At 46.7% G+C, this 25,682-nt stretch overlaps 2 protein-coding genes across 2 annotated transcripts in view; both read right to left on the minus strand.

Moving 5' to 3' along the window:
- Positions 1-850: 850 nt before the first annotated feature.
- On the minus strand, positions 851-9,052 carry LOC120050525 (coiled-coil domain-containing protein 81-like). Its single transcript, XM_038997113.1, has 4 exons — positions 8,875-9,052; positions 4,748-4,974; positions 4,325-4,450; positions 851-1,688 (listed from the first exon to the last, which is right to left on the minus strand). The coding sequence occupies exons 2-4, from the start codon at positions 4,768-4,770 to the stop codon at positions 1,550-1,552; spliced, it is 288 nt and encodes a 95-aa protein (XP_038853041.1). The 5' UTR covers positions 4,771-4,974; positions 8,875-9,052; the 3' UTR covers positions 851-1,549.
- LOC120050838 (coiled-coil domain-containing protein 81-like) overlaps positions 7,205-25,682 on the minus strand; it is a 28,376-nt gene continuing 9,898 nt past the window's right edge. The window contains exons 3-11 of the mRNA XM_038997367.1: positions 24,592-24,851; positions 24,168-24,333; positions 23,707-23,824; positions 13,974-14,085; positions 10,390-10,536; positions 9,584-9,691; positions 9,211-9,380; positions 8,875-8,953; positions 7,205-7,324 (exon numbers count right to left, since the gene is read on the minus strand). Coding sequence (XP_038853295.1) covers positions 7,205-7,324; positions 8,875-8,953; positions 9,211-9,380; positions 9,584-9,691; positions 10,390-10,536; positions 13,974-14,085; positions 23,707-23,824; positions 24,168-24,333; positions 24,592-24,851 — 1,280 coding nt within the window. The remainder of the gene's footprint in view (positions 7,325-8,874; positions 8,954-9,210; positions 9,381-9,583; positions 9,692-10,389; positions 10,537-13,973; positions 14,086-23,706; positions 23,825-24,167; positions 24,334-24,591; positions 24,852-25,682) is intronic.

A 25,682-nucleotide genomic window follows, 5' to 3' on the forward strand; every position in this document is an offset into this window, starting at 1 on the left:
GATTAAGTCTAAGATTTGTAGTCTTCTGAGGATTGTTCAGGGTTGGAGTCAATTCTATTTAAAATCCAGTCAATTCAGGAAGTACACTGAAATTCCAACTCCAATTATCTTCGATGCTTTTCAATGAGGAACATTTGGAATTTGATTTACTTTCCCGAAATTGACTGGAATTGAAATGGAATTGAAATGGAATTGACTGGAATTGAAATGGAATTGACTGGAATTGAAATGGAATTGACTGGAATTGAAATGGAATTGAAATGGAATTGAAATGGAATTGACTGGAATTGAAATGGAATTGACTGGATTTGAAATGGAATTGAAATGGAATTGACTGGAATTGAAATGGAATTGACTGAAATTGAAATGGAATTGACTGGAATTGAAATGGAATTGAAATGGAATTGACTGGAATTGAAATGGAATTGACTGGAATTGAAATGGAATTGAAATGGAATTGAAATGGAATTGACTGGAATTGAAATGGAATTGACTGGAATTGAAATGGAATTGACCCCAGCTCTGTTGCGGTTACACATCATGCGTTCTACAAGACTGGTCTCAGAACATATTTTATATTTGACTAAAATCCGTGCCACTCCAATAGAATATCTCCTTTTTGGCATATGTAAATCCAGGGACACTCAAATGAGTATGATATGTTACGTTGGTATGACAGTAGGTTACTTAAGGCAGAGCAAACGTTTAGCAAGCCAAAGGTTACGTATTTCAATGTAATCACAGACAACTTTAGCATTTTAGCTAATTAGCAACTTTGCAGCTACTTACTACTTTTTAGGTACTTTGCAACTACTTAGCATGTTAGCTAACCCTTCCCCTAACCCTTTAATCTAACTCCTAACCTTAACTCCTAACCTAATGTAGCATATCATACTAAAGCAGTTGAGTGTGATATATCATACTAAAGCAGTGGAGTGTGATATATCATACTAAAGCAGTTGAGTGTGATATATCATACTAAAGCAGTTGAGTGTGATATATCATACTAAAGCAGTTGAGTGTGATATATCATACTAAAGCAGTGGAGTGTGATATATTATACTAAAGCAGTGGAGTGTGATATATCATACTAAAGCAGTTGAGTGTGATATATCATACTAAAGCAGTGGAGTGTGATATATCATACTAAAGCAGTTGAGTGTGATATATCATACTAAAGCAGTTGAGTGTGATATATTATACTAAAGTAGTGGAGTGTGATATATTATACTAAAGCAGTGGAGTGTGATATATTATACTAAAGCAGTGGAGTGTGATATATCATACTAAAGCAGTGGAGTGTGATATACCATACTAAAGCAGTGGAGTGTGATATACCATACTAAAGTATTTGAGTGTGATATATCATACTAAACGGGTCAAAGGATACTGGTGCGATCAAGACGTAAAATACGTCTTACAATTCGTATTATATTGTACGACCGCTATTACGTTGGTAAGCCAATGTAATGTAATCTAATGTAAAGTAACATATCATACTAAATGGAGTGGCATGAATACGTTTGCTCTGAGACCAGGTTTCAGCGGTCTACACCATGAGGCGAGAGCCAGGGATGTAGTGAGACTCTTTCCAGATGTTTGTCTCTCCACAGTTCTCTGTCTTCCTCTTGCACTGGTAACAGCGGCGGTACTGCTCACACTGGTCAATCAGCAGCCTGCTCCCAGACCTGTCAGAGACATCAGAGATCAACGTCAGAATGTGGTCAGTCAATCAGCAGACTGCTCCCAGACCTGCCAGAGACATCAGAGATCAACGTCAGAATGTGGTCAATCAATCAGCAGACTGCTCCCAGACCTGTCATAGACATCAGAGATCAACGTCAGAATGTGGTCAATCAATCAGCAGACTGCTCCCAGACCTGTCATAGACATCAGAGATCAAAGTCAGAATGTGGTCAATCAATCAGCAGACTGCTCCCAGACCTGTCAGAGACATCAGAGATCAATGTCAGAATGTGGTCAATCAATCAGCAGACTGCTCCCAGACCTGTCAGAGACATCAGAGATCAACGTCAGAATGTGGTCAATCAATCAGCAGACTGCTCCCAGACCTGTCAGAGACATCAGAGATCAACGTCAGAATGTGGTCAATCAATCAGCAGACTGCTCCCAGACCTGTCAGAGACATCAGAGATCAACGTCAGAATGTGATGGTACAGATAGAAGACGTCAACTATCATGATAGTGATCAACTCAATCAGCCGGTCCCAAATCACTACCTTTTTCTCCTTCTTGACCCTAACCCCCGATGCTAGCATGTCTGAAGGGTCTGGATAGGTATAAACAGTGTAGTGGTGTATCTGAAGGGTCTGGATAGGTATAAACAGTGTAGTGGAGGATCTGAAGGGTCTGGATAGGTATAAACAGTGTAGTAGTGGATCTGAAGGGTCTGGATAGGTATAAACAGTGTAGTAGTGTATCTGAAGGGTCTGGATAGGTATAACCAGTGTAGTGGAGGATCTGAAGGGTCTGGATAGGTATAAACAGTGTAGTAGTGGATCTGAAGGGTCTGGATAGGTATAAACAGTGTAGTAGTGGATCTGAAGGGTCTGGATAGGTATAAACAGTGTAGTAGTGGATCTGAAGGGTCTGGATAGGTATAAACAGTGTAGTAGTGGATCTGAAGGGTCTGGATAGGTATAAACAGTGTAGTGGTGTATCTGAAGGGTCTGGATAGGTATAAACAGTGTAGTAGTGGATCTGAAGGGTCTGGATAGGTATAAACAGTGTAGTGGTGTATCTGAAGGGTCTGGATAGGTATAAACAGTGTAGTAGTGTATATGAAGGGTCTGGATAGGTATAAACAGTGTAGTAGTGGATCTGAAGGGTCTGGATAGGTATAAACAGTGTAGTGGTGTATCTGAAGGGTCTGGATAGGTATAAACAGTGTAGTAGTGTATCTGAAGGGTCTGGATAGGTATAAACAGTGTAGTGGTGGATCTGAAGGGTCTGGATAGGTATAAACAGTGTAGTAGTGGATCTGAAGGGTCTGGATAGGTATAAACAGTGTAGTGGTGGATCTGTAGGGTCTGGATAGGTATAAACAGTGTAGTAGTGGATCTGAAGGGTCTGGATAGGTATAAACAGTGTAGTGGTGGATCTGTAGGGTCTGGATAGGTATAAACAGTGTAGTGGTGGATCTGTAGGGTCTGGATAGGTATAAACAGTGTAGTAGTGGATCTGAAGGGTCTGGATAGGTATAAACAGTGTAGTGGAGGATCTGAAGGGTCTGGGTAGGTATAAACAGTGTAGTGGAGGATCTGAAGGGTCTGGATAGGTATAAACAGTGTAGTGGAGGATCTGAAGGGTCTGGATAGGTATAAACAGTGTAGTAGTGGATCTGAAGGGTCTGGATAGGTATAAACAGTGTAGTAGTGGATCTGAAGGGTCTGGATAGGTATAAACAGTGTAGTAGTGGATCTGAAGGGTCTGGATAGGTATAAACAGTGTAGTGGAGGATCTGAAGGGTCTGGATAGGTATAAACAGTGTAGTAGTGGATCTGAAGGGTCTGGATAGGTATAAACAGTGTAGTAGTGGATCTGAAGGGTCTGGATAGGTATAAACAGTGTAGTGGTGGATCTGAAGGGTCTGGATAGGTATAACCAGTGTAGTAGTGGATCTGAAGGGTCTGGATAGGTATAAACAGTGTAGTAGTGGATCTGAAGGGTCTGGATAGGTATAAACAGTGTAGTAGTGGATCTGAAGGGTCTGGATAGGTATAAACAGTGTAGTAGTGGATCTGAAGGGTCTGGATAGGTATAAACAGTGTAGTAGTGGATCTGAAGGGTCTGGATAGGTATAAACAGTGTAGTGGTGGATCTGAAGGGTCTGGATAGGTATAAACAGTGTAGTAGTGGATCTGAAGGGTCTGGATAGGTATAAACAGTGTAGTGGTGTATCTGAAGGGTCTGGATAGGTATAAACAGTGTAGTAGTGGATCTGAAGGGTCTGGATAGGTATAAACAGTGTAGTGGTGGATCTGAAAGGTCTGGATAGGTATAAACAGTGTAGTGGTGTATCTGTAGGGTCTGGATAGGTATAAACAGTGTAGTGGTGGATCTGAAGGGTCTGGATAGGTATAAACAGTGTAGTAGTGGATCTGAAGGGTCTGGATAGGTATAAACAGTGTAGTAGTGTATATGAAGGGTCTGGATAGGTATAAACAGTGTAGTGGTGGATCTGAAGGGTCTGGATAGGTATAAACAGTGTAGTGGGAAAGCCTCCATCATATTGTTTCCATCTTACAGATCTGTAAACATAGAAGGGTTAGGGCCAATCAAGGTTGTGATTTGAGTACATTACCTGATGAATTCCTTCTCCTCTCTGTCTCGGTGGCGTTTCAGGTCGGCGCTGCGTCTCCAGGTGTCCTCCAACGAGGCCCGCAGGTTACGCAGCTTCTCAAAGCGGTTGATGTGGTCATTTATCAGTCTGCCAGGAGAGAGAGTGAGAGGAAAATATAGAAATAGAACATATAGACAATACATCTCATATAAAATGGCCTTTAACCTTTAACCTTTAACCTTGAACCGTTCCACATACCAATGTTTTCTGCATTCTCATTTTATTCACTCACTTTCTGAATTTCAAGTGGAGAATTTCACCCTCCCCACTCCCCGTCTCTCTATGACTCCCTCTCTCTCCCTTTCTCCCACCTCTCCCCCCCCACTCCCCGTCTCTCTATGACTCCCTCTCTCTCCCTTTCTCCCACCTCTCTCCCCCACTCACTCCTTCCTGTTCCTATTGATCATCTCTCTCTCGTTCTTCTGTTTGGTGCTGCGGTGAAGGAGCAGCTCTTTTCTCTTGTTATTAGCCGTGGTCTGCTGTTCCTGGTAGACCTTCTCCGCCCGCTGCCTCTGCTCTGACAGCCCAGCAGGGGTACAGTCCAGCTGGCCAAGCACAGGGCCGTCCGAGTCGGGCAGGCGCGCTGGGAGGCCCGACCCCTGGTACTCCACCTGGTAGATACGTTAATTAAATAACATCCATTAGATTTGTGGAGCATCAAGATCATCAAATTATTTTTCAACTCAACCTGGGTGAAGATTACAATCACAGAGGAGCTCACAACTACTGGAAAGTCATCTGTCATCTATAAGTACTGGAATCTCTCAACTGTGACTTCCTGTTCTCGGTTAAAGAAGCTCCATTAGATCAGCATAGCATGAAGATCCCCAGTGTGCTGGGATTGTTTTCTACTCAACCTGGACTAGACATAGACACCACAGAGGAGCTGGACTACTGTTCAACCTGGACTAGTCAGACACCACAGAGGAGCTGGACTACTGTTCAACCTGGACTAGTCATAGACACCACAGAGCAGCTGGACTACTGTTCAACCTGGACTAGTCATAGACACCACAGAGCAGCTGGACTATTGTTAAACCTGGACTAGACATAGACACCACAGAGGAGCTGGACTACTGTTAAACCTGGACTAGACATAGACACCACAGAGCAGCTGGACTACTGTTAAACCTGGACTAGACATAGACACCACAGAGGAGCTGGACTACTGTTCAACCTGGACTAGACATAGACACCACAGAGGAGCTGGACTACTGTTAAACCTGGACTAGACATAGACACCACAGAGCAGCTGGACTACTGTTCAACCTGGACTAGTCATAGACACCACAGAGCAGCTGGACTACTGTTCAACCTGGACTAGTCATAGACACCACAGAGCAGCTGGACTACTGTTCAACCTGGACTAGACATAGACACCACAGAGGAGCTGGACTACTGTTCAACCTGGACTAGACATAGACACCACAGAGGAGCTGGACTACTGTTCAACCTGGACTAGTCATAGATACCACAGAGCAGCTGGACTACTGTTCAACCTGGACTAGACATAGACACCACAGAGGAGCTGGACTACTGTTAAACCTGGACTAGACATAGACACCACAGAGCAGCTGGACTACTGTTCAACCTGGACTAGTCATAGACACCACAGAGCAGCTGGACTATTGTTAAACCTGGACTAGACATAGACAACACAGAGCAGCTGGACTACTGTTAAACCTGGACTAGTCATAGACACCACAGAGGAGCTGGACTACTGTTCAACCTGGACTAGTCATAGACACCACAGAGGAGCTGGACTACTGTTCAACCTGGACTAGACATAGACACCACAGAGGAGCTGGACTACTGTTAAACCTGGACTAGACATAGACACCACAGAGCAGCTGGACTACTGTTCAACCTGGACTAGTCATAGACACCACAGAGGAGCTGGACTACTGTTCAACCTGGACTAGTCATAGACACCACAGAGCAGCTGGACTACTGTTAAACCTGGACTAGACATAGACACCACAGAGCAGCTGGACTACTGTTCAACCTGGACTAGTCATAGACACCACAGAGCAGCTGGACTATTGTTAAACCTGGACTAGACATAGACACCACAGAGGAGCTGGACTACTGTTCAACCTGGACTAGACATAGACACCACAGAGGAGCTGGACTACTGTTCAACCTGGACTAGACATAGACACCACAGAGGAGCTGGACTACTGTTAAACCTGGACTAGACATAGACACCACAGAGCAGCTGGACTACTGTTCAACTTGGACTAGACATAGACACCACAGAGGAGCTGGACTACTGTTCAACCTGGACTAGTCATAGACACCACAGAGCAGCTGGACTACTGTTCAACCTGGACTAGTCATAGATACCACATAGGAGCTGGACTACTGTTCAACCTGGACTAGTCATAGACACCACAGAGCAGCTGGACTACTGTTCAACCTGGACTAGTCATAGACACCACAGAGCAGCTGGACTACTGTTAAACCTGGACTAGTCATAGATACCACAGAGGAGCTGGACTACTGTTCAACCTGGACTAGTCATAGACACCACAGAGCAGCTGGAATACTGTTAAACCTGGACTAGACATAGACACCACAGAGCAGCTGGACTACTGTTCAATTCCCTCATCTACTGCATTTCCTTCCTCAACTGTTCTTCTTTAAGTACTTCAAGTCTGGCTCAACTCCGCTTCTTTAAGTTCTTCATGTCTGGCTCAACTGTCCTTCTTTACCATGAATTTTACCTCCTCTTCCTCTCCATTTCTCCTTCCTCTTTCCTCTCTATCCCTTCCCTTCTTTATCTTAAACCTCTCCATCTGTCTCCCCCTATCCTCTCCTCTCCTCTCCGTAGAGACTTGTCTATATTATGTTTCCTGCCTGCTCTGAGTCATCTCCTGGTGCTGGCTGTCCCTGGATGGGCGGGAACATCACTCTCCTATCTCCCTTGGCTTTCTGCGGCTTGCCCTTCCCTGTTTCCACCTGTACAACAAGACAGTAAGTCAGGTAAACATCAATCTGTAGTGGTCCCCTCTGCCTTGCTCAGCCTTAACCTGTGCAGCACACCTGGGAGTTCAGTTATTCAATCCACAGCCTTTTAATCAACATAATAAATATCCCTCCACTTCAACTTGCACGTGTGTAACACATGGTGGGAGGCATGTCTTTGGTAGGTCTGGTCTGGTAGGTATGGTGTGGTAGGTATGGTCTGGTAGGTATGGTCTGGTAGGTATGGTGTGGTAGGTATGGTCTGGTAGGTATGGTCTGGTAGGTATGGTGTGGTAGGTATGGTCTGGTAGGTATGGTCTGGTAAGTCTGGTAGGTATGGTCTGGTAGGTATGGTCTGGTCTGGTAGGTATGGTCTGGTAGGTATGGTGTGGTAGGTATGGTCTGGTAAGTCTGGTAGGTATGGTCTGGTAGGTATGGTCTGGTAGGTATGGTCTGGTAAGTCTGGTAGGTATGGTCTGGTAGGTATGGTCTGGTAGGTATGGGCTGGTAGGTATGGTCTGGTAGGTCTGGCCTGGTAGGTCTGGCCTGGTAGCTCTAGTCTGGTAGGTCTGGTCTGGTAGGTATGGCCTGGTAGCTCTAGTCTGGTAGGTCTGGTCTGATAGATATGGTCTGGTAGGTCTGGCCTGGTAGGTCTGGCCTGGTAGGTATGGCCTGGTAGCTCTAGTCTGGTAGGTATGGCCTGGTAGCTCTGGTCTGGAAAGTCTGGTAGGTATGGTAGGTATGGCCTGGTAGGTCTGGCCTGGTAGGTCTTACCTGGTATCTCTGGCCTGGTAGGTCCGGCCCGGTACATATGGTCTGGTAGGTCTGGTCTGGTAGGTAGGGTCTGGTAGGTATGGTCTGGTAGGTCTGGTCGGGTAGGTCTGGTATGGTAGGTATTGCCTGGTAGGTATGGCCTGGTAGGTCTGGTCTGGTAGGTATGGTAGGTATGGGCTGGTAGGTATGGTCTGGTAGGTATGGGCTGGTAGGTATGGTCTGGTAGGTATGGGCTGGTAGGTATGGTCTGGTAGGTCTGGCCTGGTAGGTCTGGCCTGGTAGCTCTAGTCTGGTAGGTCTGGTCTGGTAGGTATGGCCTGGTAGCTCTAGTCTGGTAGGTCTGGTCTGGTAGCTCTGGTCTGGAAAGTCTGGTAGGTATGGTAGGTCTGGTCTGGTAGGTCTGACCTGGTAGGTCTTGCCTGGTATCTCTGGCCTGGTAGGTTTGGTCTGGTAGGTATGGTCTGGTAGGTATGGTCTGGTAGGTCTGGTCGGGTAGGTCTGGTATGGTAGGTATGGCCTGGTAGGTATGGCCTGGTAGGTATGATCAGGTAGGTATGGCCTGGTAGGTCTGGTCTTGTAAGTCTGGTAGGTATGGTAGGTATGGTCTGGTAGGTATGGTCTGGTCTGGTATGGCCTGGTAGGTACGGTCTGGTACGTAGGGTCTGGTAGGTCTGGTCTGGTAGATATGGTCTGGTAAGTCTGGTAGGTATGGTCTGGTAGGTATGGTCTGGTAGGTATGCTATATAATATATGGTAGGACAGACTCTTACCTGTGTATCCAGGGCTTTCTTGTAACAGCTAGTGTTCTTCTGTTTCAGGTGGAGCTGCTGGGACTTATGCAAGGAGGTTCTGAGACACACAACAGCTATTCACACACTGTAGAAACTGAGCAACAGGTTGTACAATGACCACAGAATTCTGTATGTACAGTAGAGACCACAAGCCTGGTTACATGGGTTCATGGCAGCAGGTGCACTTCCTCTTAGACAAACATATTGACGCGGTACCCTACTCCCTTTATAGTGCACTGAAGAGCCCTGGTTAAAACGAAGTAGTGCACTACATAGGAAATGGGGTGCCATGTGGGACTCAGATGCATCACCTACTCCTGTGCAAGCTGGACCTGTTGTAGCAGGTGGATGAGCTCCTGGTCCTGCTGAGTCTGGCTGACCTGGCCCTTCCTCCACTCCGCCTGGGCCCGCAGATCCTGCATGTAGCCGCGCTGCTTATGGACCCTGGGAGGGGTGAGGGGACGGCCCCTGAAGATGTACGAACCCTGTGGGGGGAGGGGGGGGGTTCAATATCATCACAACATCATTCATTGATAAGTTTAGACCATTGGCTAAGTGTTGCAATAGTAACTGTGCATAGACCAATGCATGCTAAATGCAGCAACTGAAAAGCCGTGAACCATTTGAACTCTAGAACATTTAAACCCCCTGAAGATCAGTGTGCTGATTGGACAAGGCCAGGGCTCACATGGAAGTGGGAGGAGCGAGCAACCTTCTTCTCCTTCATGGCTTCAGACACTGTCAGGTTGAACGCTGCCACCTTCTGGTTGTTCTCACGTATCTCCAGACGGTCCGCCTAACATATCACACCACCACATCACAAATACACACACGCACACACACACACACACACACACACACACCACCACCACGTCACAAATACACACACACACACACACCACCACCACCACCACGTCACAAATACACACACCCACACACACACACACATACACACACACACACCACCACCACGTCACAAATACACACACACACACACACCACCACCACCACATCACAAATACACACACACACACACACACGCCACCACATCACAAATACACACACACACACACACACACACACACACACACACGCCACAACGTCCCAAATACACACCCACACACCACATCACAAATACACACAGGCTCAGTGTCACCTCACTACTGAGTTTAATCTGACTACTGAGTTTAATCTGACTACTGAGTTTAATCTGACTACTGAGTTTAATCTGACTACTGAGTTTAATGTGACTACTGAGTTTAATGTGACTACTGAGTTTAATCTGACTACTGAGTTTAATGTGACTACTCAGTTTAATGTGACTACTGAGTTTAATGTGACTCCAGGACTTAAACAGTAGTACAAATGCAGATTCTCCCTTGGCTTTTAGTGGAGTAGTATTCTGTCTATTCATCACTCCAAGACAAAGAGTAAAAGACAAAGGGAACATGTAACATGTTGCTCATCTCATCATCAGAGTGGTGCTGGCCTCACCTGCTCCCTCTGTAGGTAGTCCTGGTCTCTGCGCTGCTCGTTGAACAGTAACACCCTCTCCTCCTCCTGTTGTTCCGTCAGCCTCTCCTCTGCCAGGTAGTGGGGGATGTTACGCTGGGCCCGCTGCATGCACAGGTAACACAACTCCTATAGGGAAGGATAGGTGATGTTATATACACAGGTAACACAACTCCTACAGGGAAGGATAGGTGATGTTATATACACAGGTAACACCTCCTATAGGGAAGGATAGGTGATGTTATATACACAGGTAACACAACTCCTATAGGGAAGGATAGGTGATGTTATATACACAGGTAACACCTCCTATAGGGAAGGATAGGTGATGTTATATACACAGGTAACAACTCCTATAGGGAAGGATATGTGATGTTATATACACAGGTAACACAACTCCTATAGGGAAGGATAGGTGATGGTATATACACAGGTAACAACTCCTATAGGGAAGGATAGGTGATGTTATATACACAGGTAACAACTCCTATAGGGAAGGATAGGTGATGTTATATACACAGGTAACAACTCCTATAGGGAAGGATAGGTGATGTTATATACACAGGTAACACAACTCCTATAGGGAAGGATAGGTGATGGTATATACACAGGTAACAACTCCTATAGGGAAGGATAGGTGATGTTATATACACAGGTAACAACTCCTATAGGGAAGGATAGGTGATGTTATATACACAGGTAACAACTCCTATAGGGAAGGATAGGTGATGTTATATACACAGGTAACACAACTCCTATAGGGAAGGATAGGTGATGTTATATACACAGGTAACAACTCCTATAGGGAAGGATAGGTGATGTTATATACACAGGTAACAACTCCTATAGGGAAGGATAGGTGATGTTATATACACAGGTAACACAACTCCTATAGGGAAGGCTAGGTGATGTTATATACACAGGTAACAACTCCTATAGGGAAGGATAGGTGATGTTATATACACAGGTAACAACTCCTATAGGGAAGGATAGGTGATGTTATATACACAGGTAACAACTCCTATAGGGAAGGATAGGTGATGTTATACACACAGGTAACAACTCCTATAGGGAAGGATAGGTGATGTTATATACACAGGTAACACAACTCCTATAGGGAAGGATATGTGATGTTATATACACAGGTAACACAACTCCTATAGGGAAGGATAGGTGATGTTATATACACAGGTAACACAACTCCTATAGGGAAGGATAGGTGATGTTATACACACAGGTAACAACTCCTATAGGGAAGGATAGGTGATGTTATACACACAGGTAACAACTCCTATAGGGAAGGATAGGTGATGTTATACACACAGGTAACAACTCCTATAGGGAAGGATAGGTGATGTTATACACACAGGTAACACAACTCCTATAGGGAAGGATAGGTGATGTTATACACACAGGTAACAACTCCTATAGGGAAGGATAGGTGATGTTATATACACAGGTAACAACTCCTATAGGGAAGGATATGTGATGTTATATACACAGGTAACACAACTCCTATAGGGAAGGATAGGTGATGTTATATACACAGGTAACAACTCCTATAGGGAAGGATAGGTGATGGTATATACACAGGTAACACAACTCCTATAGGGAAGGATAGGTGATGTTATATACACAGGTAACAACTCCTATAGGGAAGGATAGGTGATGTTATACACACAGGTAACAACTCCTATAGGGAAGGATAGGTGATGTTATACACACAGGTAACAACTCCTATAGGGAAGGATAGGTGATGTTATACACACAGGTAACAACTCCTATAGGGAAGGATAGGTGATGTTATATACACAGGTAACAACTCCTATAGGGAAGGATAGGTGATGTTATACACACAGGTAACAACTCCTATAGGGAAGGATAGGTGATGGTATATACACAGGTAACAACTCCTATAGGGAAGGATAGGTGATGGTATATACACAGGTAACACAACTCCTATAGGGAAGGATGGGTGATGTTATATACACAGATAACAACTCCTATAGGGAAGGATAGGTGATGTTATGCACACAGGTAACAACTCCTATAGGGAAGGATAGGTGATGTTATATACACAGGTAACAACTCCTATAGGGAAGGATAGGTGATGTTATATACACAGGTAACAACTCCTATAGGGAAGGATAGGTGATGTTATACACACAGGTAACAACTCCTATAGGGAAGGATAGGTGATGTTATACACACAGGTAACACAACTCCTATAGGGAAGAATAGGTGATGTTATACACACAGGTAACAACTCCTATAGGGAAGGATAGGTGATGTTATATACACAGGTAACAACTCCTATAGGGAAGGATAGGTGATGTTATACACACAGGTAACAACTCCTATAGGGAAGGATAGGTGGTGGTATATACACAGGTAACAACTCCTATAGGGAAGGATAGGTGATGGTATATACACAGGTAACACAACTCCTATAGGGAAGGATGGGTGATGTTATATACACAGATAACAACTCCTATAGGGAAGGATAGGTGATGTTATGCACACAGGTAACAACTCCTATAGGGAAGGATAGGTGATGTTATATACACAGGTAACAACTCCTATAGGGAAGGATAGGTGATGTTATATACACAGGTAACAACTCCTATAGGGAAGGATAGGTGATGTTATACACAATGGTAACAACTCCTATAGGGAAGGATAGGTGATGTTATATACACAGGTAACAACTCCTATAGGGAAGGATAGGTGATGTTATATACACAAGTAACAACTCCTATAGGGAAGGATAGGTGATGTTATACACACAGGTAACACAACTCCTATAGGGAAGGATAGGTGATGTTATACACACAGGTAACAACTCCTATAGAGAAGGATAGGTGATGGTATATACACAGGTAACACAACTCCTATAGGGAAGGATAGGTGATGTTATACACACAGGTAACAACTCCTATAGGGAAGGATAGGTGATGTTATATACACAGGTAACAACTCCTATAGGGAAGGATAGGTGATGTTATATACACAGGTAACAACTCCTATAGGGAAGGATAGGTGATGTTATACACACAGGTAACAACTCCTATAGGGAAGGATAGGTGATGTTATATACACAGGTAACACAACTCCTATAGGGAAGGATAGGTGATGTTATATACACAGGTAACAACTCCTATAGGGAAGGATAGGTGATGTTATATACACAGGTAACACAACTCCTATAGGGAAGGATAGGTGATGTTATATACACAGGTAACACAACTCCTATAGGGAAGGATAGGTGATGTTATACACACAGGTAACAACTCCTATAGGGAAGGATAGGTGATGTTATATACACAGGTAACAACTCCTATAGGGAAGGATAGGTGATGTTATACACACAGGTAACAACTCCTATAGGGAAGGATAGGTGATGTTATATACACAGATAACAACTCCTATAGGGAAGGATAGGTGATGTTATATACACAGGTAACAACTCCTATAGGGAAACACACAGTTATTGATTGATTGATTGATTGATTGACACCCCTCATACACACTCACAAAAGCAGAGTTCGGCGCACACACACACACACCTGCCCAGCCCTGTTGTGGTTGACACAGGGCATGTCCAGGTGAGAGTCCACCCTCTTAACCTTCCCCTCCTTCAGAGCAGCGCCCTCCAGTGGTAGGATAGACACTGTGGACCTACAGGACAGCAGGTTGGAAACAGATAGCAGTCCTGGGTTATCTTTCAGATCAGGGGCTATTCAACTGCAGTCCTGGGTTATCTTTCAGATCAGGGGCTATTCAACTGCAGTCCTGGGTTATCTTTCAGATCAGGGGCTATTCAAATGCAGTCCTGGGTTATCTTTCAGATCAGGGGCTATTCAACTACAGTCCTGGGTTATCTTTCAGATTAGGGGCTATTCAACCACAGTCCTGGGTTATCTTTCAGATCAGGGGCTATTCAACTACAGTCCTGGGTTATCTTTCAGATCAGGGGCTATTCAACCACAGTCCTGGGTTATCTTTCAGATCAGGGGCTATTCAACCACAGTCCTGGGTTATCTTTCAGATCAGGGGCTATTCAACCACAGTCCTGGGTTATCTTTCAGATCAGGGGCTATTCAACTACAGTCCTGGGTTATCTTTCAGATCAGGGGCTATTCAACCACAGTCCTGGGTTATCTTTCAGATCAGGGGCTATTCAACCACAGTCCTGGGTTATCTTTCAGATCAGGGGCTATTCAACCACAGTCCTGGGTTATCTTTCAGATCAGGGGCTATTCAACTGCAGTCCTGGGTTATCTTTCAGATCAGGGGCTATTCAACTGCAGTCCTGGGTTATCTTTCAGATCAGGGGCTATTCAACTGCAGTCCTGGGTTATCTTTCAGATCAGGGGCTTTTCAACCACAGTCCTGGGTTATCTTTCAGATCAGGGGCTATTCAACCACAGTCCTGGGTTATCTTTCAGTTCAGGGGCTATTCAACTGCAGTCCTGGGTTATCTTTCAGATCAGGGGCTATTCAACTGCAGTCCTGGGTTATCTTTCAGATCAGGGGCTATTCAACCACAGTCCTGGGTTATCTTTCAGATCAGGGGCTATTCAACTGCAGTCCTGGGTTATCTTTCAGACTCTCAGTAGTGTCAGTAGTCAGTAGTGGTGACCAGCTGTATTTATTTTAATCAGGGAGAGGACTCTCTGGCCAGTCAGTAGTGACCAGCAGTATTTATTTTAATCAGGGAGAGGACTCTCTGGCCAGTCAGTAGTGACCAGCAGTATTTATTTTAATCAGGGAGAGGACTCTCTGGCCAGTCAGTAGTGACCAGCTGTATTTATTTTAATCAGGGAGAAGACTCTCTGGCCAGTCAGTAGTGACCAGCTGTATTTATTTTAATCAGGGAGAAGGCTCTCTGGCCAGTCAGTAGTGACCAGCTGTATTTATTTTAATCAGGGAGAAGACTCTCTGGCCAGTCAGTAGTGACCAGCTGTATTTATTTTAATCAGGGAGAAGACTCTCTGGCCAGTCAGTAGTGACCAGCAGTATTTATTTTAATCAGGGAGAGGACTCTCTGGCCAGTCAGTAGTGACCAGCTGTATTTATTTTAATCAGGGAGAAGACTCTCTGGCCAGTCAGTAGTGACCAGCTGTATTTATTTTAATCAGGGAGAAGACTCTCTGGCCAGTCAGTAGTGACCAGCTGTATTTATTTTAATCAGGGAGAGGACTCTCTGGCCAGTCAGTAGTGACCAGCAGTATTTATTTTAATCAGGGAGAAGACTCTCTGGCCAGTCAGTAGTGACCAGCTGTATTTATTTTAATCAGGGAGAAGACTCTCTGGCCAGTCAGTAGTGACCAGCTGTATTTATTTTAATCAGGGAGAGGACTCTCTGGCCAGTCAGTAGTGACCAGCTGTATTTATTTTAATCAAGGAGAAGACTCTCTGGCCAGTCAGTAGTGACCAGCTGTATTTATTTTAATCAGGGAGAAGACTCTCTGGCCAATCAATGTTGACCAGCAGTATTTATTTTAATCTGTCACGCCCTGGCCTTAGTATTCTTTGTTTTCTTTATTATTTTAGTTAGGTCAGGGTGTGACATGGGTATTTATGTGGGTTTTGTAGTGTCCAGGGTGATTGTAAGGTTTAGGGGGTTTATTTAGAGTTGTTGGGTTTATGTTTAGTATAGTTGTCTAGCAGTGTCTATGTTGTGTGTAGTTGTCTAGGAAAGTCTATGGTTGCCTGAATGGGTTCCCAATTAGAGACAGCTGGTTTCTGTTGTCTCTGATTGGGAGCCATATTTAGGGTAGCCATAGGCTTTAGTTTGTTGTGGGGAATTGTCTATGTCTGAACGTTTGTAGCCTGTGTGTGTGCACTACGTTTATTAGCTTCACGGTCGTTTATTTGTTTTGTTAGTTTGTAAGTGTTTTGTTTCGTTTTGCCTTCTTCTATAATAAAAGGAAGATGGCTTATTTTCCACATGCTGCGTTTTGGTCCGTCTCTCCTCCACACGATCGTGACAGAATTCCCCACCATCATTGGATCAAGCAGCGAGGAAATCGGAGGAAGGGACAGCGCAATAAGGAGGAATGGACTTGGGACGATGTATTGGACGGTAAAGGTTGTTACACATGGGAGGAGATCCTGGCTGGAAGGGATCGCCTCCCATGGGAACAGCTGGAGGCACTGAGGAGAGCAGAGGCAACCGGAGAAGTGAACCGGAGTTATGAGGGGACGCGTCTAGCACGGAAGCCCAAAAAGCCCGTGAGTACTACCCAAAAATGTCTTGGGGGGGGGCTAAGAGGTAGTGGGCCAAGGGCAGGTAGGAGACCTGCGCCCACTTCCCAGGCTAACCGTGGAGAGCGGGAGTACGGGCAGACGCCGTGTTACGCAGTAGAGCGCACGGTGTCTCCTGTACGGGTGCATAGCCCAGTGCGGGTTATTCCACCTCCCCGCACTGGTAGGGCTAGATTGGGCATTGAGCCAAATGTCATGAAGCCGGCCCTACATATCTGGCCACCAGTACGTCTCCTTGGGCCGGCTTACATGGCACCAGCCTTACGCATGGTGTCCCCGGTTCGCCTACATAGACCGGTGCGGGTTATTCCACCTCCCCGCACTGGTCGGGCGACGGGGAGCATTCAACCAGGTAAGGTTGGGCAGGCTCGGTGCTCAAGGGAGCCAGTACGCCTGCACGGTCCGGTATTTCCGGCGCCACCTCCTCGCCCCAGCCTAGTACCACCAGTGCCTACACCACGCACCAGGCTTCCAGTGCGTTTTCAGAGTCCTGTTCCTCCTCCACGCACTCTCCCTATGGTGCGTGTCTCCAGCCCAGTGCCTCCAGTTCCGGCACCACGCACTAAGCCACCTGTGCGTCTCCTGAGTCCTGTACACACTGTTATTTCTCCCCGCACTCGTCCTGAGGTGCGTGCCCTCAGTCCGGTACCACGCACCAGGCATATAGTGCGCCTTGAGAACTCAGTGTGCCCTGTTGTTGTTCCCCGCACTAGCCTGAAGGTGCGTGTCCTTAGCCCGGTACCTCCAGTTCCGGCACCACGCACCAGGCCTACAGTGCGTCTCAGCCGGCCAGAGTCTGCCGTCTGCCCAACGGCGCCTGAACTGTCCGTCTGCCAAGCGCCGCATGAACTGCCCGTCTGCCATGAGCCTACAGAGCCTTCCGCCAGACAGGAGCAGCCAAAGCCTTCCGCCAGACAGGATCAGTCTGAGCCATCCGTCTCCGCAGCGCCATCTGAGCCATCCGTCTCCGCAGCGCCATCTGAGCCATCCGTCTCCTCAGCGCCATCTGAGCCATCCGTCTCCCCAGCGCCATCTGAGCCATCCGTCTCCCCAGCGCCATCTGAGCCATCCGTCTCCCCAGCGCCGTCTGAGCCATCCGTCTGTCCCGAGCCATTAGAGCCGCCCGTCTGTCCCGAGCCGTCAGAGCCGTTAGTCAGTCAGGAGCCGCTAGAGCCATTTGTCAGTCAGGATCTGCCAGAGCCGCCAACCAGACAGGATCTGCCAGAGCCGCCAACCAGACAGGATCTGCCAGGGCCGCCAACCAGACAGGATCTGCCAGAGCCGCCAACCAGACAGGATCTGCCAGAGCCGCCAACCAGACAGGATCTGCCAGAGCCGCCAACCAGCCATGAGCGTCCTGAGCCGTCAGTCAGCCATGAGCGTCCAGAGCCGTCAGCCAGCCATGAGCGTCCAGAGCCGTCAGCCAGCCATGAGCGTCCAGAGCCGTCAGCCAGCCATGAGCGTCCAGAGCCGTCAGCCAGCCATGAGCGTCCAGAGCCGTCAGCCAGTCATGAGCTGTCCCTCAGCCCAGAGCGGCTATTTATTCAGAACTGCCCCTCAGTCCAGAGCTGTCTCTCTGTCCGGAGCTGCCTTTCAGTCCGGAGTTGCCCCTCTATCCTGAGCTACCTCTCTATCCTGAGCTACCTCTCTATCCTGAGCTATTCCTCTATCCCGGTGCTGCCCCTTGTGTCGATGTTACCCAAAAGATTAAGTGGGGGTAATATGAGGGTGGTCATTTGTAGGGGGAGATATAAGCTGGGATTGACTATGGTGGGGTGGGGACCTCGCCCTGAGCCTGAGCCACCACCGTGGTCAGATGCCCACCCAGACCCTCCCCTAGACTTTGTGCTGGTGCGCCCGGAGTTCGCACCTTAAGGGGGGGGCTATGTCACGCCCTGGCCTTAGTATTCTTTGTTTTCTTTATTATTTTAGTTAGGTCAGGGTGTGACATGGGTATTTATGTGGGTTTTGTAGTGTCCAGGGTGATTGTAAGGTTTAGGGGGTTTATTTAGAGTAGTTGGGTTTATGTTTAGTATAGTTGTCTAGCAGTGTCTATGTTGTGTGTAGTTGTCTAGGAAAGTCTATGGTTGCCTGAATGGGTTCCCAATTAGAGACAGCTGGTTTCTGTTGTCTCTGATTGGGAGCCATATTTAGGGTAGCCATAGGCTTTAGTTTGTTGTGGGGAATTGTCTATGTCTGAACGTTTGTAGCCTGTGTGTGTGCACTACGTTTATTAGCTTCACGGTCGTTTATTTGTTTTGTTAGTTTGTAAGTGTTTTGTTTCGTTTTGCCTTCTTCTATAATAAAAGGAAGATGGCTTATTTTCCACATGCTGCGTTTTGGTCCGTCTCTCCTCCACACGATCGTGACATAATCAGGGAGAAGACTCTCTGGCCAGTCAGTAGTGACCAGCAGTATTTATTTTAATCAGGGAGAAGACTCTCTGGCCAGTCAGTAGTGACCAGCAGTATTTATTTTAATCAAGGAGAAGACTCTCTGGCCAGTCAGTAGTGACCAGCAGTATTTATTTTAATCAAGGAGAAGACTCTCTGGCCAGTCAGTAGTGACCAGCAGTATTTATTTTAATCAAGGAGAAGACTCTCTGGCCAGTCAGTAGTGACCAGCAGTATTTATTTTAATCAAGGAGAAGACTCTCTGGCCAGTCAGTAGTGACCAGCAGTATTTATTTTAATCAAGGAGAAGACTCTCTGGCCAGTCAGTAGTGACCAGCAGTATTTATTTTAATCAAGGAGAAGACTCTCTGGCCAGTCAGTAGTGACCAGCAGTACTTGGGTCCCTAAGGGTCAGTAGTTGAGCTTACCCAACAGCTCTATTAGCACGTCAGCCTCCCTCAACCTTCCCTCCCTTTCCACTTTAACTGCTGACAAACACTGAATACAGGCAGTTGCCCACAATGCGTTTCGAATGGCACCCTATTCCCTATGAAGATGTCCGGTGAAAGCAGATATGCAGGTTATTGACACTACAGACACACAACTGACACACTACAGACACACTACAGACACACTACAGACACACTACAGACACACCACAGACACACCACAGACACACTACAGACACACTACAGACACACTACAGACACACTACAGACACACTACAGACACACCACAGACACACTACAGACACACTACAGACACACTACAGACACACTACAGACACACTACAGACACACTACAGACACACCACAGACACACCACAGACACACCACAGACACACTACAGACACACTACAGACACCTTACAGACACCTTACAGACACACCACAGACACACCACAGACACACTACAGACACACTACAGACACCTTACAGACACACTACAGACACACTACAGACTTGAATACACATTATCCAACATTTTGATCAATAAAAACATCTGTTAAATCCTCTGTTTTGCTTGTTTACAGCGGGTCATTTCACAGGGACTGTCGGAGGCACTCACGATTGTTACATCATCAACATGTTGACAATAAAGGCGTTTTAACATGGTGTCCGTTCTAAAACCTGGCCCAACTCTCTTAATGTATGGCTCTGAGGAAACCCATAGGGCTCTGGGAAAAAGCAGTGCATTATATAGGGAATAGGGTGCCATGGGCCCTGGTCAAAAGTAGTGCACTATTAGGGAATAGGGTGTCATTTGGGACGCAGCCAGTGTCTGTATGGTCGGAGGAACGTCCAGAGGGGTCTAGTTTCAGAGCCCAGGGCCACGGGACCGCTGTGGGGGGTACAGGGCAGGCTAAACCTCAGGGCACACTGTCTGAATGATCAGGTGGTGACAGGTGAGGGACTGTCCCACACAGGGAGAGCTGCATCATTCATGGAGCCACTGCCCCAGGACAGGACAGTAACACAAGTACCCTCTCCTAGACTCCCGCAGATTGCCCAAGGGTGTGTTCCAATAATATAATAAACACGTGTTCACTACTTCCCATAAATCTAATTTTAATTGGAGGCATGGGGCTCCTGGGAGTTTCCACCATATTTCTTATACCAGTCTTTTCAAATCAGTAAAGGGAAGTGAACAAGTGCACACTTTGGGAGGAAGGAGAGATAATTGGGACATAACCTAGGTATTGGGTCTTCAGGTCTTAGCCACTGAATTGGACTTATTATTGGGTCAGAGAGCTAACGGAAGTCTTCAGGTTTTAGTGAAGGCTACTCACTGACTTTAACTTATTTGGGTAAAACATATACAACTAGATGTACATTGGATCCCTTGAGGATAGCGCTTAGAAGTGATGATTAAAACACTTGTTTCCAAACTGGTTTTCTGTTACATCATGCAATCTGCTGTGGGCTGGGAGTGGAGTCTTGTGTTACTGTCCTGGATTAACAGGGTTAGAGGAGAGACCAACCAGGGTCTTGTGTTACTGTCCTGGATTAACAGGGTTAGAGGAGAGACCAACCAGGGTCTTGTGTTACAGTCCTGGATTAACAGGTTTAGAGAGGAGACCAACCAGGGTCTTGTGTTACTGTCCTGGATTAACAGGTTTAGAGAGGAGACCAACCAGGGTCTTGTGTTACTGTCCTGGATTAACAGGTTTAGAGAGGAGACCAACCAGGGTCTTGTGTTACTGTCCTGGATTAACAGGTTTAGAGAGGAGACTCACCAGGGTCTTGTGTTACTGTCCTGGATTAACAGGTTTAGAGAGGAGACCAACCAGGGTCTTGTGTTACTGTCCTGGATTAACAGGGTTAGAGGAGAGACCAACCAGGGTCTTGTGTTACAGTCCTGGATTAACAGGGTTAGAGGAGAGACCAACCAGGGTCTTGTGTTACAGTCCTGGATTAACAGGTTTAGAGAGGAGACTCACCAGGGTCTTGTGTTACAGTCCTGGATTAACAGGTTTAGAGAGGAGACCAACCAGGGTCTTGTGTTACTGTCCTGGATTAACAGGTTTAGAGAGGAGACCAACCAGGGTCTTGTGTTACTGTCCTGGATTAACAGGTTTAGAGGAGAGACCAACCAGGGTCTTGTGTTACTGTCCTGGATTAACAGGTTTAGAGGAGAGACCAACCAGGGTCTTGTGTTACAGTCCTGGATTAACAGGGTTAGAGGAGAGACCAACCAGGGTCTTGTGTTACTGTCCTGGATTAACAGGTTTAGAGGAGAGACCAACCAGGGTCTTGTGTTACTGTCCTGGATTAACAGGTTTAGAGGAGAGACCAACCAGGGTCTTGTGTTACTGTCCTGGATTAACAGGGTTAGATGAGAGACCAACCAGGGTCTTGTGTTACTGTCCTGGATTAACAGGGTTAGAGGAGAGACCAACCAGGGTCTTGTGTTACAGTCCTGGATTAACAGGGTTAGAGGAGAGACCAACCAGGGTCTTGTGTTACTGTCCTGGATTAACAGGTTTAGAGAGGAGACCAACCAGGGTCTTGTGTTACTGTCCTGGATTAACAGGTTTAGAGAGGAGACCAACCAGGATCTTGTGTTACTGTCCTGGATTAACAGGGTTAGAGGAGAGACCAACCAGGGTCTTGTGTTACTGTCCTGGATTAACAGGTTTAGAGAGGAGACCAACCAGGGTCTTGTGTTACTGTCCTGGATTAACAGAGTTAGAGAGGAGACCAACCAGGGTCTTATGTTACTGTCCTGGATTAACAGGTTTAGAGAGGAGACCAACCAGGGTCTTGTGTTACTGTCCTGGATTAACAGGTTTAGAGAGGAGACCAACCAGGGTCTAGTGTTACAGTCCTGGATTAACAGGGTTAGAGGAGAGACCAACCAGGGTCTTGTGTTACTGTCCTGGATTAACAGGTTTAGAGAGGAGACCAACCAGGGTCTTGTGTTACAGTCCTGGATTAACAGGGTTAGAGGAGAGACCAACCAGAGTCTTGTGTTACAGTCCTGGATTAACAGGTTTAGAGGAGAGACCAACCAGGGTCAAGCTTCACTCACTATCCTGTGGCAGTGTGTGGCTATGTCCCAAAAGGCACCCTATTCCTTATGTTGTGCACTACCTTTGATCAAAGCCCAATGAAGTAGTGCACTACGTAACATAAGGAATATGGGGCCATGTGGGATGCAGCCTGGTCAGTAGGAGATGAAGTTAACAGTGTTAGCTGACAATAGCTGGGGTTAGCAGTGAGGCTGACAATAGCTGGGGTTAGCAGTGTTAGCCGACAATAGCTGGGGTTAGCAGTGAGGCTGACAATAGCTGGGGTTAGCAGTGAGGCTGACAATAGCTGGGGTTAGCAGTGAGGCTGACAATAGCTGGGGTTAGCAGTGAGGCTGACAATAGCTGGGGTTAGCAGTGTTAGCCGACAATAGCTGGGGTTAGCAGTGAGGCTGACAATAGCTGGGGTTAGCAGTGAGGCCGACAATAGCTGGGGTTAGCAGTGAGGCCGACAATAGCTGGGGTTAGCAGTGAGGCCGACAATAGCTGGGGTTAGCAGTGAGGCCTACAATAGCAGGGGTTAGCAGTGAGGCCGACAATAGCTGGGGTTAGCAGTGAGGCCGACAATAGCTGGGGTTAACAGTGAGGCCGACAATAGCTGGGGTTAACAGTGAGGCCGACAATAGCTGGGGTTAGCAGTGAGGCCGACAATAGCTGGGGTTAGCAGTGAGACCGACAATAGCAGGGGTTAGCAGTGAGGCCTACAATAGCTGGGGTTAGCAGTGAGGCCTACAATAGCAGGGGTTAGCAGTGAGGCCGACAATAGCTGGGGTTAGCAGTGAGGCCTACAACAGCTGGGGTTAGCAGTGAGGCCGACAATAGCTGGGGTTAGCAGTGAGGCCTACAATAACTGGGGTTAGCAGTGAGGCCTACAATAGCAGGGGTTAGCAGTGAGGCCGACAATAGCTGGGGTTAGCAGTGAGGCCTACAACAGCTGGGGTTAGCAGTGAGGCCGACAATAGCTGGGGTTAGCAGTGAGGCCGACAATAGCTGGGGTTAGCAGTGAGGCCGACAATAGCAGGGGTTAGCAGTGAGGCCGACAACAGCTGGGGTTAGCAGTGAGGCCCACAATAGCTGGGGTTAGCAGTGAGGCCGACAGTAACAGTACCTGTCAGTGTTGGTCTCTGCTGGAGGTCTGGGCTCCAGGTCATCAGTGAGACTGATCCCGTTGACCTTGGCTGGGTGCAGGGTGTGTCTGGATCTGGACCGCGGAGTCACCAGGGATTCTGGGTACACATGGTAACATAACTATAGATGAGAAAGACTTGACAGATGAAGCTACCGTAGGAAGAGAAATACATGTTCTGGGATACGTCCAAGTCTAGATAATGTTATATTAGCTTACCTTTCTCTCCAACACAGGGTTATCAAGGTTAAGTGAGCCCAACACGTATCTCTCACCAGAGACGTTACACCCATTAAAACCCCTCAATCTGATCCAGATATTCACTGAGTTAATCCAAAGCAATTGAATATGGCCATCAGTTGAATATGGTCATCAGTTGAATATGGTCATAAAACCCCTTAATGTTTTTAGAGGACTAGATTACACCACTGTCTCTTCCTCACCTCTATTCTTCTCCTTCCTGTCTGAGTCTGTCTGGACCTGGGCCAGGGCCTCCTCTCCCCAGTCCTTCCCCCGCTGTTGGGAAGAGATCCTGGGGAGGATGATGGTGTTGCTGGTCCCTGGTATGCTGGATCTCCCAAACAGGACAGAGTTGCTGGTGCCAGGTCTCTGGGATAGAGAGGGGAGTAGGGGGATTGTCATCAACACAAATACAAACGCACTTGTACAATCATACACACCTGCTCACTCTCTCTGTCTCTCTCTCTCTCACACACACACACACACACACACACACACACACACACACACACACACACACACACACACACACACACACACACACACACACACACACACACACCCTACCCAATCCCCATCCCCCACACACACACTACCTACATGACATATCTAATCCACCCTACTGACATTGGAGAGCGCCAAGAGCAGCTTCCCGCTGCCGTCCAGAGCGGTGACAAAGTCGTGGTAGAACTTCATCTTGACTTTGCTCTGGCAGAACAACAGCTCTCCGATGGCGTGGAAGGTGAAGAGGACTGAGCGTCCGGCGGCCACGGCTCTCAGCAACACCAGCAGAGTCTCTCTCACACAACCCTCCACCACGTGACGCTCAAACGGGCTCTCCACAGACAGAACTGTGAAGTTGAGCTGGACCAGTGGCACGTCCCCTGCTGTGATGACAGATGGATGACACACATTCCTAGTGTTAGTGTACTGGTCTCCTGTGATGACAGATGGATGACACACATTCCTAGTGTTAGTGTACTGGTCTCCTGTGATGACAGATGGATATCACACATTCCTAGTGTTAGTGTACTGGTCTCCTGTGATGACAGATGGATGACACACATTCCTAGTGTTAGTGTACTGGAGTCATGTGATGATTAACCTGCTTGTCTGAGACCTGAAGACTGCGTTATCCAAGTTAAAGCTATAGGCTTTAGCTCAGCGGGCTAACAGTCGTGTATAGACAGACAACCTGGGTTGGATAAGACTCAGCCACACCAAGATGTCTATCTCTATCCCATTCCCAACATGTTCTCCACAGACAGCCATCTTAGTGTGTTAATATGTCTATCTCTATCCCATTCCCAACATGCTCTCCACAGACAGCCATCTTAGTGTGTTAATATGTCTATCTCTATCCCATTCCCAACATGCTCTCCACAGACAGCCATCTTAGTGTGTTAATATGTCTATCTCTATCCCATTCCCAACATGTTCTCCACAGACAGCCATCTTAGTGTGTTAATATGTCTCTCTCTATCCCATTCCCAACATGCTCTCCACAGACAGCCATCTTAGTGTGTTAATATGTCTATCTCTATCCCATTCCCAACATGCTCTCCACAGACAGCCATCTTAGTGTGTTAATATGTCTATCTCTATCCCATTCCCAACATGCTCTCCACAGACAGCCATCTTAGTGTGTTAATATGTCTATCTCTATCCCATTCCCAACATGTTCTCCACAGACAGCCATCTTAGTGTGTTAATATGTC

The sequence above is a fragment of the Salvelinus namaycush genome, chromosome 7 (genome assembly GCF_016432855.1).
Source record: "Salvelinus namaycush isolate Seneca chromosome 7, SaNama_1.0, whole genome shotgun sequence".
Classification (NCBI taxonomy): domain Eukaryota; kingdom Metazoa; phylum Chordata; class Actinopteri; order Salmoniformes; family Salmonidae; genus Salvelinus; species Salvelinus namaycush.